General features: G+C 42.0%; 1 protein-coding gene across 1 annotated transcript in view; it reads right to left on the bottom strand.

Moving 5' to 3' along the window:
- Window positions 1-14438, bottom strand: part of ADAMTSL1 (ADAMTS like 1) — a 268482-nt gene that overhangs the window by 158778 nt on the left and 95266 nt on the right. The window contains exon 8 of the mRNA XM_073345470.2: window positions 4859-4970. Coding sequence (XP_073201571.1) covers window positions 4859-4970 — 112 coding nt within the window. The remainder of the gene's footprint in view (window positions 1-4858; window positions 4971-14438) is intronic.

The following is a 14438-nucleotide window of genomic DNA, read 5'->3' as shown; positions in this document are numbered from 1 at the left end:
CCAATGTAACAAGAGGCTTACCCCATATTTAACAAACTTATTTTACAAAAAGATTAGGTGTCCCCCAAAACCTTCATAAAACAGACTTTCCCCCATACATTGCCCATTAAATCTATTAAATATAGATAGGATCAAGGTATATAAATAGATCTATAAAGAAACACATACTTTAACTCACAAAAATGCCTACACTGCTGAAATTACTTCTTAACTTTTATTTATTTTATTTTAGAGCCACAGGAGCAATATAATTCAGTTAACACTGCAAAGATAATAGTCATGTTTCACAGTTCATACTATTGTATTTCTAAAAGCACATACATTAAAGACTCAAGAGCTGATTTGGCTCTGACATGAACTATTATTTGTAGAGCCCGCCGTGGATACAAATTTACACCCGCGGATGCAGATATCTGTGGATATAAATTGGTATCTACAGAACTGCAGGGCTTTCCCGGGCACCACAGTGGTAAAAGGAGCAAAGCATGGGGACGCCATTCCCAGGAGCCCAAGGTCCCACTGTGAGTCTGTGACAGTCAGGAATGGAACCCAGATCCCTTGAGTAACAGTCAAATACCTTAGCCACAAGACAATATTCCCTGTTAATGGTGTTATGCTGGTGTAAAATTTATTTCATTTATGCTGGTATAAAAACAGTATAAGTGAGATCTGCATTAAGGCAAGAAAGCCCGGTTTTCAAAAGCTTATGCCTAAACTGCATGTGCAAATGGGCATTTAAAGGATAACTGTGCACCTCAGTGGCCATTTAACGCATCGACTTTAAGGTCAGAAGGGAACATCATGATCATCTAGTCTGACCTCTGGCACACTGCAGAACACAGAACCTCACCCACCCACTCCTGTAATAGACCTCTAACAGCTGGCTGAGTGACTGAAGTCCTCAAACCATGATTTAAAGACTTGAAGTTACAGAGAATCCATCATTTATACTAGTTTAAATCTTCCAGTGGTGCCCCATGCTCCAGAGGAAGGTGAAAAACCCCAGGGTCTCTGCCAATCTGACCTACTTTTGAAAATTTTTACTTCAGACCCAACAACCCAATAAGTAACACTGTACTGGCACTTCAGGGAATTTGCACATTTTCTTTTCACTGAGTTCCTTTTGATTTGTGTAGTGGGGTGTTCACCCCACCCCAGCCCTGAAGGGGTTAAAAGCGGCCCTGGAGAGGGCTGCAGCAGGGAAAGGGATTAAGAACCGCTGTGGGAAGCTGACTATATAGCTGGTTTAATCAGGTGTGGCTGGCTTAATCAAGGCCCAGATGGCCCTTATAAGAGGCCTGTGGGCCAGAAGCTGGAGAAGTCTCACTCTAGCCCTGGAGTGGGAAGGGCTAGCTGCCTGGGAGCAAGGTACCTGAAACTGGAGCAGTGCTGGGGAATAGGGCTGGGGAGCTCCAGCCTAGTAAACTCCCAGGCTGCAGGCCTTGGTGAAGGCCTACACAGGTAATGGGGTTGCAGAGGTGCAGCCCAGGGTTAGGCAGAGGCAGCTGGTCCAACCTCCTTGCCAATGATGAGTAGCCATTACACTGCAGTTTGCCCCAGTGAGCAGGGGCTAGATGATGACTGGCAGTAGCCACTGAGGCAAGGTAGGTTTAGAGGGTTGGGGGGTTCTCTGGGAGGGGAGACCCAGAGTGTGGGGACACTGCCAGGGGGCAGCACCCCAGGGTGAGGAGGCACTGGGGTCCGGAAGAGACATGGGGCCAGTGGCAGGTGAGACACCAGCCTACAGAGGATGCTCTGGGCTGGAAGAGCTAATTCCTAGGACAGCCAGCAGGAGGTGCCATGCCAGTGAGCTGTCACATTGCTACAATTTGCCTACATATCTAATTATCTTATATATTGAATTGTGTTATCTATTATTGTAACTTACCCATATGTAATCAATGTGTGATGAATAGATTAAAGTTGTAGGTAAGAGTATAAGAATACATAGGGTAGTATTATGGAGGTAGAGGATTGATAAGGATGTATTATTGGTAAGAGTTTGTTAGGTATATAAGTAATATAAGGCAGTAAAGCAAGACTTACTTGCCTGAGGCCTGCCAAATTTCCGCTTAGCCATATCTGGCCTTAAATCTGAAAGAAGTTGACATGACTAGCTTGTAACAGTAAAGTTTCAAGATTATTGTAACAGATGTGTTAATAGGTGATGGGAAAATATGCCACAATATGCCCATCACTATTGCAAGATGCCCATCTGTAACATTATGGGAAATTCTGTATTGAGTGCAAATTACCATGGGGACTTGTTGATTTAAATCTTAACGAAGATAAGGACAATTAAGAAAATGGCCTCTGCAAAGTGGAGGATCCCAATATTTATGCATCAGGGTTATGAGCGTGAGCGTAACTCAGGATAAAAGGAGTTCCCCGGCATGAAAAAGGGAAGAACCACCCATCAAGGTTACTTCTGGCTGAGGCATGCATAGTGCAGCTCTGGAAGGGGAAAGTAAAGAAAACCTTTGCACTCCCAAGATTCTGGGCCTGCAGAATGGCACCCTGGTCCCAGGAGTAACAGCTCTAAGGGGGCAACAGAGCAGCCACAGATCAGCATGAAAAGGAAGTGCCTGCCTATGTTCCATTTTTCCTTAGTCACATCCCTGCAAGGGAAGAGTGGAGCCATTGACTAATATATAACGTGTGTTATCCACATCATGTATGCATGTTAATCATGCTGTTAATAACAGAATACCATTTATTTAAATATTTTGGATGTTTTCCACATTTTCAAATATATTGATTTCATATATACGTTATTGATTTCAACTACAACACAGAATACCAAGTGTACAGTGCTCACTTTATATTTTTTTTATTACAAATATCTGACTGTAAAAAACAAAAGAAATGATATTTTTCAATTTGCCTAATAAAAGTACTGTAGTGCAATCTCTTTATCATCAAAGTTGAACTTACAAATGTAGAATTATATATGAAAAAAACTGCATTCAAAAATAAAACCATGTAAAACTTTAGAACCACTCAGTCCTACTTCTTGTTCAGCCAATTGCTGAGACAAACAAATCTGTTTACATTTACAGGATATAATGCTGCCCGCTTCTTATTTACATCACCAGAAAGTGAGAACAGGCATTTGCATGGCATTGTTGTAGCAAGATATTTGCATCACAAGATATTTACGTGCCAGATGCGCTAAAGATTCATATGTCCCTTCATGCTTCAACCACCATTCCAGAGGATATCCATCCATGCTGATGATGGGTTCTGCTCGATAACGATCCAAAGCAGTGTGGACCAATGCATGTTCATTTTCAACATCTGAGTCAGATGCCACTAGCAGAAGGTAGATTTTCTTTTTTGGTGGTTCGGGTTCTGTGGTTTCCACATCAGAGTGTTGCTCTTTTAAGACTTGTGAAAGCATGCTCCACACTTCGTCCCTCTCACATTTTGGAAGGCTCTTGAGATTCTTAAATCTTGGGTGGAGTGCTGGAGCTATCTTTAGAAATCTCACATTGGTACCTTCTTTGCCTCTGTCAAATCTGTAGTGAAAGTGTTCTTAAAATGAACATGTGCTGGGTCATCACCCGAGACTGCTATAACATGAAATATATGGCAGAATGAGAGTAAAACAGAACAGGAGACATACAATTCTCCCCCAAGGAGTTCAGTCACAAATTTAATTACAGCATTATTTTTTTTTAACAAGCATCATCAGCATGGAAGTATGTCCCCTGGAATGGCAGCTGAAGCATGAAGGGGAATACGAATATTTAGCATATCTGGCACGTAAATACCTTGTAATGCCGGCTACAAAAGTGCCATGCGAATGCCTGTTCTGACTTTCAGGTGACATTGTAAATAAGAAGTGGTCAGCATTATCTCCTGTAAATGTAAACAAACTTGTTTGTCTCAGTGACTGGCTGAACAAGAAGTAGGACTGAGTGGAGTTGTAGGCTGTAAAGTTTTATATTTTGTTTTTGAGTACAGTTATGTAACAAAAAAATCTACATTTGTACGTTAGACTTTCACGATAAAGAGATTGCACTACAGTACTTGTATGAGGTTAACTGAAAAATACTATTTCTTATTTTTACAATGCTAATATTTGTTATCAAGAAGAATAATATAAAATGAGCACTGGTACACTTTGCATTCTGTGTTTTAATTGAAATCCATATATTTGAAAATGTAGAAAAACATCCAAAAATATTTAATACATTTCAATTGGTATTCTATTGTTTAACAGTGTGATTAAAACCGCAATTAATCAGAATTTTTTTATCACAATTTTTTGAGTTAATCGCATTAGTTAACGGTGACTAATCGACAGCCCTAGTAAATGTAAAATCATCACACACATTTCAGCTGTTTATTTATAACTTGGGAAGCACATAACGCTGTAGTGTAACGCTGCACAAGATGGCTTCCCAGAGACTGGTATCGTATAGACCCTTTTTCCCTGTACTATGTTGTTGTTGTTAGCTTAGAGCAATAAACCTGGCTGACATTGGTCATTTGGCATCTTGAGTATATTTTATAACAAACCAAAGTGAGGTCAAGCAACTGAGTAAACAATTAATCAACAGTAGCCATCACACCAGCTTTATACCATTGAATCTGGGCCATTATTTGATAGCTGTGTCATTCACTATGGCCACATGGACTTCAAGGTTTCAGCAACCATAGAACTTAGGACCTTCTAATCCAAAAATACAGGCTAATACCATGGAAGTGACAAGAGAATCTCCCTTCCCTGCAGTAGTATTCGTGCTCATGTTTTCTGTAGACTAGCCACGAGAAGGCACAGTCACAAATAACTGAGCAGGTCTGAGCTATCTTGTAGGTGGGACCGCGCGCGCACACACACACAAAATATTACCTCCTCCACAAGATGCGGAACAAGGAAAGAAATCAGTTTCCCTCCATCGGTGAATGATGGGCTGATAGAAGATAAACTGAACCGCGCTGTCAGCAGCACCAGCATAGCGGACCTGAAAAAGACGTAATGGGAATGGAAAAGCTGCCACAGTTTGACACTAACAGTCATTTTGCTGTAAGGATCTTGTAAATACCATGCATTACATGAAATACCAGAGGCATTTTATAATTAAAAAATGAGAGGCACAAACAGAATGTTGCCTCTTGGCATTCAGACTGAACCACTGCCAGAAATTACACTCTCACAAACTGTTAGCGAGTTGGGGCCATAGTGTTTTACAGCCTGCGTTCTGTGATGAGGAAGGAACAGAAGTGTTATTGCTAGTGGAGAGCTACCATACAGAGGACCTGGACTGAACTTCACACCACCAGGAGATCATCCACCGGCATTTACTGATTTAAAACCAACACCCCTTTCCCCTGCCTCATTCCAATGAAGGTTATATTCTTAAGAGCAGGAGTGGCTTCAAGACCATGAAAAGGCTAAATACTGTAGTAGCATAGAAAGAAAGACAGCAGATTGTACCAAAGAGAAACACATGTGCATAAAAGGAACAGATGCAACTATCAATGTTACTTTAACATGTAAAAGGAAGTAAAATACTTTAACTAGAGCAAACTAAAGCTTTCAGGCAGATCTAATTCTTTACTGTGCCAGGAGTATCTCTTATTCTGCCTGTAATACATTCATATTCTCTCTCTCTACTGTGGTACTGTTCTATATTACAAACTAGCCCTTTTATTGAATTGAATTTTGGATTCCCACATACAGTTTAGGATCCTACTTGGGATCCGATTGCATTTTTAGTTACAGGCTCAGGTTCTTGGTCTTGGCCAAGGAACATATGCTGACACTCAGGAGGGGTGCACGCGCATGTGTATTAGTCATTCTTTGTGCTCCTCTCCGCCCCCCCCCTTCTTGGGTGATCTGTGTGCAGGACTGGTCCCCTGGCATAAAGCACAGTGCCTGCCTGACAATAGCTCCACGGGGTTGACCACAGCGAGGGACTGTAGGGCACAGGAAAGCCCTGGTGCCCCTCCCTTTCCCCCAGTGATGCTCCTTACACTGACAGTTGGAAGGGAGAGAGCATGGGAGCTGCTGTACCACTAGGGAACCCCCTAGGCCGGGTGTCATTGCCAGGGCTGGATGCGTCCGTGTCGCTAGGGCTGCTCTGCACCAGTGTCATGGTGCAAAGGGGACACAGCACAGGGGAGAATCTGACTCACAAGTCAGAAATGGAGGCGGCTTATTAGGTCACCTAGTCCTTCCCCTTGCCAGTGCAAGATTGTTTCCTGAAGTGAGTTTTCTAGTGCTTTATCCAGACTAGTTTTAAATGTGTGTGTGTCTCTCTCTCTCCATATAGTCAAGTAGTTGCCCTGATTTTAATCTTTTGGGCTCGAATTGTTTTTAACGCTGTCTTTATTTCTCCCTCCAAAAATTGAGAGGCACTGACAAAGGGAAAGGGACTAGACAGAAAAACAAGAATGAAAAAAACCCACAAATCAAGTTGAATTGAACAGCAGAGTCTGTGTTGTGGGTTTCTCCCCTGCCCCTCTGTAGATGGACAGAAACATGATAACAAATCACAGCAAATCTTGAACTGCATGAAGGGGGAAGGAAGAAAACGGAAATGCTGCAGGATATGTTGGGGGCCACAAGAGTTCTGGTCCACTGAGAGTATGCTGGTCTCTTCTAATTAGAGTAAACACTGAGGTAAATTCCCAACAGAAAAAATACAGCTGTGGCAATACAGGTTCCTCAGCAAATGAGAGGCCTCTTGTATGGATTCATATCATTTAGTTCTGTATGTCAGAAACAGGATATCTAATTCCTTGTGCTGGGATGGTCCATTAATCACACTCTTCAGAAAGACTTTTCTTAGTTCACAAGAGCCCAGCACGCTCCTGGGACTAGCACAGTATCATGCTGGAAACCATTAGAGAAGGTCTCTGGTTTGAACACACAGAAACAAAATTCACCTGGGAGAATTTACTTTTCCTCTTTAAAATAAAGATCAACAATGATGCTTAAACCAAAATGATCCACTCAGCTGTGCGGTCTTAAGTGGAACGTGATAAATGAGAAGATAGATTACACAGAGCTTAGTAAAAGGGGGGGGGGAAGGGTTTCACATCAAAAGTCAGGAAGACATAATAACCCATCTCCCCAAAGATTATCCGTGTGTGTCTGTGATTGTCTGTCTGATCCGACAGAGAGAAAAGGCAGATGCGGATCTTTTCCAGAGCTAGGTGGAAGTTACCCACACAACCATGACAACCACATGGTACAAAGGAATTGCAATGAGCTACAGATGCGAACTGAATGACACTAAATAAGTCAGGTGAAAGAATGAGACAAATCACTGTTTATTTTCTCTGTTGAGTACTATAAGCATAGGAAGACCAGTGTATACTGATTCCACGCAGCAATGTCTTTTGAATGTTGTTTGACAATTTGTTAAAACTAAGGGTTTGATCCAGCAGAAAATATCAGTGATTGTCTAATCCAGGCAAGATCCAAAGAGTAACACATGCTGGCTCTGTAGCACATCAAATGCTTCAGGAGACCGTTCAGATTGTTGCATAGGGCGAACTCCCACCCACAGACAGTCCAAACTGGAAGACTGGGGAACTTGTGAAGCTGTCCCATCTCCAATAGTCCAGCTGTCCTCCTCCTCGACTCCGCCCTGCCAATGGTGGAAGCCACCACCCTGAGAAGAGGAGGCAAAGTCTTGTGTATCTTTTAAAACAATAATTAGAAGAAACTCTTTAATTGACGTTGATTTGCTGTGTGGTCCTAGGGATATCGAGTCTCAACATGGAGAAAATGGTACCCATTTCATAACGGCATAGAATGCTGAAAAAGTGCATAGCACTATCAAGACCAGAAGTGGCTAAAATGGTAAAAGCATTTAGGATGCTAGGCTGCTAGCACTGTGCTTAATCCTGGTAGCTGTGTGCGTAGGTAGGTTGAGCACCCCAACCTGTTGCCCTCCACTCCCATTGAAGTCAGTGGGAATTGGGGGGAGGAGGCTCAGCACATCAGATAGGTGCTTAGCATCTTTCAGGAACAAGACAACAGAAGACCACCAGTTCTGTGAAGATTTGGGGATAATGCATATGCTCGTATCTGCCTCAGGGGAACCAACTGGTTACTTCCTCTTTGACAAACAGTCACTATTGATTTTTTTTCCCCTCCAAGGCAGAAAGGAAGGAAGGGCCCCTGTAATTAATTCTTACCCCATATTTCTCTGCTTTTTAAAACTGTTTTTGTAAATCATTTATCAAAGCGGGGTGTGTGTGTGTGTGTGTGTGTACACAGGCACCAGCTGTTTAGTTCCCTGTTGAATAACTGCACTTTGACTTTGATAAAATACAATATTGATCTGGGAAAAACTGCAACGTCCTAAATGAAAACCAACAAATAACCTAACATTTGAAGCACAAAATTAACTGTGTTTTGGAACAATTACATTTTCAAATGGCCCTTCTGTAGCAACTATCAGCAGATTGAAATATTTAGGCTTTATTTTACATGGTGCTGTGCTGTCCTTTGAGTCATCAGAACAAAAATTAGCCCATATCATTAAAAAAAACCTCTTTGGTTTTTTGCCTCTGCAATCTATTTATGTCTGTTATAGATCACAGTAATCTGACCTCCAGGACTGTACTAAGTTTACATCCGCAGTTGTGCTGTTTAATCAGCAGGCATTATTAATTCATCCTTTCCTGCCCATCAGGTAGTTGTCAGTGTACGATATATGGTCAAGTAAGGATGTCTGCATTCTAATAAAATGCCCAGAGACTTTATGGAATCTGTGCGTGTGTATGTGTGTGTTTGTGTTCTTTTTATGTATAATCCAAACCAGGGGTTGCATCACTCGCACTCTCTTTTGTCTAGTCAAGTTTCATCTGGCGTGTTATGATCTAACTCAGTCACCACCATCCCTATCATAAAAGTTCTGAAGGATTCTTCTGCATCATTATCACAGATGCTTTTGCAAGTGCCAAATCCCAAACCATCATGTTTGATTTCTTAATGGCATACTGAACATTAAAGCCTTATATTAAATAACATATAAGGGTGGGGGGGAGAGAAGAGTGAGCCACATCTGGCATATGTAATTTTGACCTTTTTATGTTAACAAAAAGAAAAATGGCAAGATTCTTTTGTACAAAACTTTCCTTTCTATAGTTACAGTGCTTTAATATTCCTAATTATAGCTACAATTAGAGAGCTAAGGTGTGTAGGAGATTAGTTGCTGTTCATAATTTGTATATGAATTTATATAGGCAGGAAAAACAATTTAAGATGATCTTTTAAAATAAAACAATAAGCACAACAGACTAAATAAATAGAGATGCCGAAGGCTTTCAATTGCATAGTATAAAACAGAACTAGAGGCTGATTCCTTTAATACCTTTTCTGTCCTTGGAGGAAGAAATGCATGACCTTTGAGCCCCCCGGATTACTCTTCTTGTCCATTTTTGGCCTCAACTTCCCTTAGTTTCAAAGGTCCCCTGAGTGGCTCTCTTTCTGACAGAGGAGAGCTCCCTCTGGTGCCTGTCAATGTCACTTCTTAATCAGCCAAAGGAATCACCAAAAAATGACAGGAGGCACTTTTACTGACCAGGGACCAAGCACAAATCTTTGTAGTGGTGTCAGCCTCTGCTCACCAGGAAGAAGAGATCAAGCAAGAGCACTGGGGAGACTATTAAAACGGACTCTTTAAAATGTCTTTGAACGTAAGCTTTCTACAAGTCTAAAATAAAAAGCTATCAGGTTCAGATGACTGCTTGACTCTCAGTAAAGTCCCCAAGGAAAGAACCAGCATGCAAATGAATGGAATGGAATGAAATGGGGGAGAGGGAGAAACAGATAACTGCAATGAACAACCTACATCACTCACACTCACACATCCATCAAGCAGGCCAGGCAAGTTTTTTGTTTCATTTTTTTTTTCAATTACACTACTGAAATAGGCCCTTTCTTTGTTACTATGGACTTCATGAAGAAAAGCAAAAAAATATTTGTGAGGGTGTTTTAGTAAAGTTAATTAGCAGGTATTTATTAAATTGGTTGTAATATTCTTTACAAGGCAAGTAGTCCATATTTAGAAAGGCAGTAGAATGGGTAAAATTCAACCCTGTGCAGAGGGACAGCAGCCCTGAAGATTCAGGTAGCCCTATCACAGCTGTGACTGACAGAAGGATTTCAACATCACCATCATGGGAATGCACCCTTATCACGCACCTAATTTTGTTGGACTCCTGCCAGGCCTATTCCCCACACCTCAATAGCTCAACTCCCTCTCCTGAGTGACTTCTCTCTTATTCATAGAATCATAGGACTGGAAGGGACCTTGAGAGGTCATCTAGTCCAGTTCCCTGCAATCATGGCAAGACTAAGTATTATCTAGACCATCCCTGACAGGTGTTTGTCCAACCTGCTCTTCAAAATCCCCAATGATGGAGATTCCACAACCTCCCTAGGCAATTTATTCCAGTGCTTAACCACTCTGACAGTTAAGAAGCTTTTCTTGTCCAATCTAAACCTCCCTTGCTGCAATTTAAGCCGATTGCTTCTTGTCCTATCCTCAGAGCTTAAGAAAAACAATTTTTCTTCCTCTTTCTTGTAACAACCTTTTACACATTTGAAAACTGTTATGTCCCCCCCGCAAGTCTTCTTTTCTCCAGACTAAACAAACCCAATTTTTTCAATCTTCCCTCATAGGTCAGGTTTTTTAGACCTTTAATAATTTTTGTTGCTCTTCTCTGGACTTTCTCCAATTTGTCCACATCTTTCCCGAAATGTGGCGCCCAGAACAGGACACAATACTCCAGCTGAGGCCTAATCAGAGTGGAGTAGAGCAGAAGAATGACTTCTCGTGTCTTACTTACAACACTCCTGCTAATACATCCCAGAATAATGTTTGATTTTTTGTAACAGTGTCACACTATTGACTCATATTAAACTTGTGATCCACTATGACCCCCAGATCCCTTTCCGCAGTACTCCTTCATAGGCAGTCATTTCCCATTTTGTATGTGTGCAACTGATTGTTCCTTCATAAGAGTACTTTGTATTTGTCCTTATTGAATTTCATACTATTTACTTCAGACCGTTTGTTCAGATCATTTTGAATTTTAATCCTATCTTCCAAAGTATTTGCAACCCCTCACAACTTCGTATCCTCTGCAAACTTTATAAGTGTACTCTCTATGCCATTATCTGAATCATTGATGAAGATATTGAACAGAACCGGACCCAGAGCCAATCCCTGCGGGACCCCATTCATTATGCCATTCCAGCATGACTGTGAACCACTGATAACTACACTCTGGGAATGATTTTCCAACCAGTTATGCACCCACCTAATAGTAGCTCCATCTAGGTTGTATTTCTCTAGTTTGTTTATGAGAAGGTCATGCGAGACAGTATCAAAAGCCTTACTAAAGTCAAGATATACCACATCTACCACTTCTCCCTATCCACAAGGCTTGTTACCCTGTCAAAGAAAGCTATCAGGTTGGTCTGACACGATTTGTTCTTGATAAATCCATGCTGACTGTTACTTATCACCTTATTATCTTCTAGGTGTTTGCAAATTGATTGCTTAATTATTTGCTCCATTATCTTTCTGGGTACAGAAGTTAAGCTGACTGGTCTGTAATTGCCCAGGTTGTCCTAATTTCCCTTTTTATAGATGGGCACTATATTTGCCCTTTTCCAGTCTTCTGGAATCTCTCCCATCTTAAATAACTTTTCAAAGATAATTGCTAATGGCTCGGATATATCTCTCAGATATTAACTCTCTCTGCTCACTTCCCAGCCATCTAGGGATGTGTGTATTGCAATGTAAGCCCAGAGTTAGCAGAACTCAAATTAGCAGAGCCTGGGTTTGTTAACCTAGGACTTGAACATCTACACTAATTTGTAACCCCTGGTCAGGAATGCTTGTATCCTGGGTCCCAATCTAGGTCTCCAGCAGCTACACTGCATAATGTGGGCTCGAGTCCCATCACCCGTATCCCAGTCTTCCTAGCACCCTCCCAAAATGTGGCCACTCTAGCCAGAGGTGACACGTGGGGAGGGGGGGACACGTGGGGCCATATGCCTCCCAGATTGCTTGGTCATATGATGTGGCTGGGTCCCCTTCCTGGGGGGGAACTGAACCAGTGAGCTGTGAGCTACGCCAGTCAGGGAGAGGGAGAGGCAGGAGAAACAGCTGGAAGCTGAAGGGAGGGGGAAGGCTCATGACTCGAGCTGTTCCAGGGTTGTGCCCCCATCCCCTCACTATCAACAGGCATGGGTCATCTCTGGCTTTGTTCATGTTGCAGTGTGGGAAAACTTGACTGTCAACCAAACTTGACTGTACAGAGGACAAAAAAGTCAGCCTGTGATACTTTTGGCAGACTTTCAGAATATGAGTCCAGTGGGGTTGAGTCTACACTGCAAAGGTCCTGGCTTAACTCAGGCTTGGACCCCATACCCCATGAGGTCTAGGGACCCTGGGTCAATGCGATTTGTGTGTAGATGAAAAGGGAATTAGGTTGGAGTCCGAGTTCAAAACTATGGACTTTCACTGCAGTGTAGACTTACCCCAAGAGGTTTTCAGACCTTATGGAGCTGGCTGGTCTGTTTTGTTCCTCTATTACTGGAGCCAGTCAATTATTCAGCTACTCTACCTCTTTGGACACTCGGGGTATGTCTACCCCGAGTCAATTAAGAACCCATGGCTGGTCATGCCAGCTGACTCATGGGCTGTGGGGCTGTTTAATTGCAGTGTAGACTTCTAGGGTTAGGCTGGAGCCCAGGCTCTAGGACCCTGTGAGGCCCAGAAATCTACACAGCAATTAAAAACAGCCCCATAGCCTGAGTCCCAGTAGCCTGAGTCAGCTGGCATGGGCCAGCCATGGGTGTCTAATTGCAGTGTAGACATACCCCCAGTCTACTTAGCTCTTTCCTCCTCTCCAAGAGCCCTATTTCTCCCAGCAACCAAAGCTTGTAGTAACCACTGGCTCCCCACACTGCCTGGCCACCAACTGCTTAAGTGGGAATTAAATGGAGCATTGGCCCCATGCTGGCCACTGCACAGGTGTGAGGAGTTTCACACATTATGGACACTAAAAACAACAACATGGAACTAACTGTCAGGACAACTCCAGGCTTTCCCTCCTACATTTCTAGAGACCAGGATTCTTTAAAAATGGAGTTGGAGTTTGCATTCAATTCTCCTGACCATTCATATATTCTATGACCAAATTGTGGAAGCAGATGATGGGCGGCTGGACAGCACACACCTCTCTTCCAGTGATCTATGGACTCAAATACACCACTTACTATTACAAAGTAAAAGAAACCAAAACAATTATTTCAGTACAACTCCTGTAGCATTTTGCATGCAGTTGCTTCCTGCAATTCAGAACAATCAGTACCTAACCGTAAATAAGCCCAAATTTCAGTCCTCCTTTGGTTTCTCACTTCTGGTTGGCAACTTTTCAGCCAGTGGGAATGTAATGCTTGCATACCTGGGATTAAAACAAGTTTGCTAACTTGTCTCTTCTAAATGAAAACATTTTCAGCCAATCTAATAAAGATCCTAGAAGTGTTTCAAGAGACAACAAGCCCCTGAACTAGAGCCCTTTTTATTACATTTTCACTTAGCTCTGTTTGCACAAGAATTGCTTTTCCAGGAAAGTAAATCAGGGCACCCTTTGCGAGGAAAGCTGGCTGCCGCCGCTGTAGGGCCTTTAATTGGCTTTTCAGAGATACATTCGCTCTGCACATTGCAGGCAAAACACTCAGCGCTGTTACGGGCAAGCCTGGTTTGGTGTGGGGATGCCTGCATTTGTATATTCTGCCTTCTGAAGAGTTAGTCTCAGGGTAAGCCTGACAGAGGGAAAATCTAGCAACTAAAGATTAAAAAAGGGGACTAATTAAATAGCAAAGAATAATGGGGCAGGGTTTGTTGTATTTGAGGATAGCTGTTGGCTAAATACACATTCATCTAGTCTGCTTCTGCTCTTACACTTACTGTGAGTAAAAACTGAAATTGTCTACATATTTAAATAATGAAGTGTGAGAAGGATTTTATTCCTGCTTTAAGGGCCTGATCTACAGCCAATGCAATCCTTGGAAAGATTCCCAGGAACTTCAAAGGGCTTTGGTTCAGGTCCTATATGCAAATTTCTATGCAACCTTAATGAGAGATACGCTAAAATGCCTCCATAATTTTCTTGTGTGAAAAAAAGAGGACAGAGCCTGTCTTTGCTTTTTGTGTATTATGCAGCACCACGTACTTTATCAGCATTTATCAAATAGCTCCTTATCTTCTTCGTTTCTTATTCTGCACTGAACAATTCCATTTTTATACTGCAACACAGGGACATTGTTGAGTCAAATTTGGCCAAAAATTTACCAGCAGGTTTTGGGAAGATAAGCCTTTACATAACCTAAGACCAATAGAAATGTTTCCCTGCATTTATTTATTTTTAATTCCAAATGAATATGTTATAAA

This window comes from Lepidochelys kempii, chromosome 5 (assembly GCF_965140285.1).
Source record: "Lepidochelys kempii isolate rLepKem1 chromosome 5, rLepKem1.hap1, whole genome shotgun sequence".
Classification (NCBI taxonomy): domain Eukaryota; kingdom Metazoa; phylum Chordata; order Testudines; family Cheloniidae; genus Lepidochelys; species Lepidochelys kempii.
This window is presented reverse-complemented; position numbering and strand designations above follow the sequence as displayed.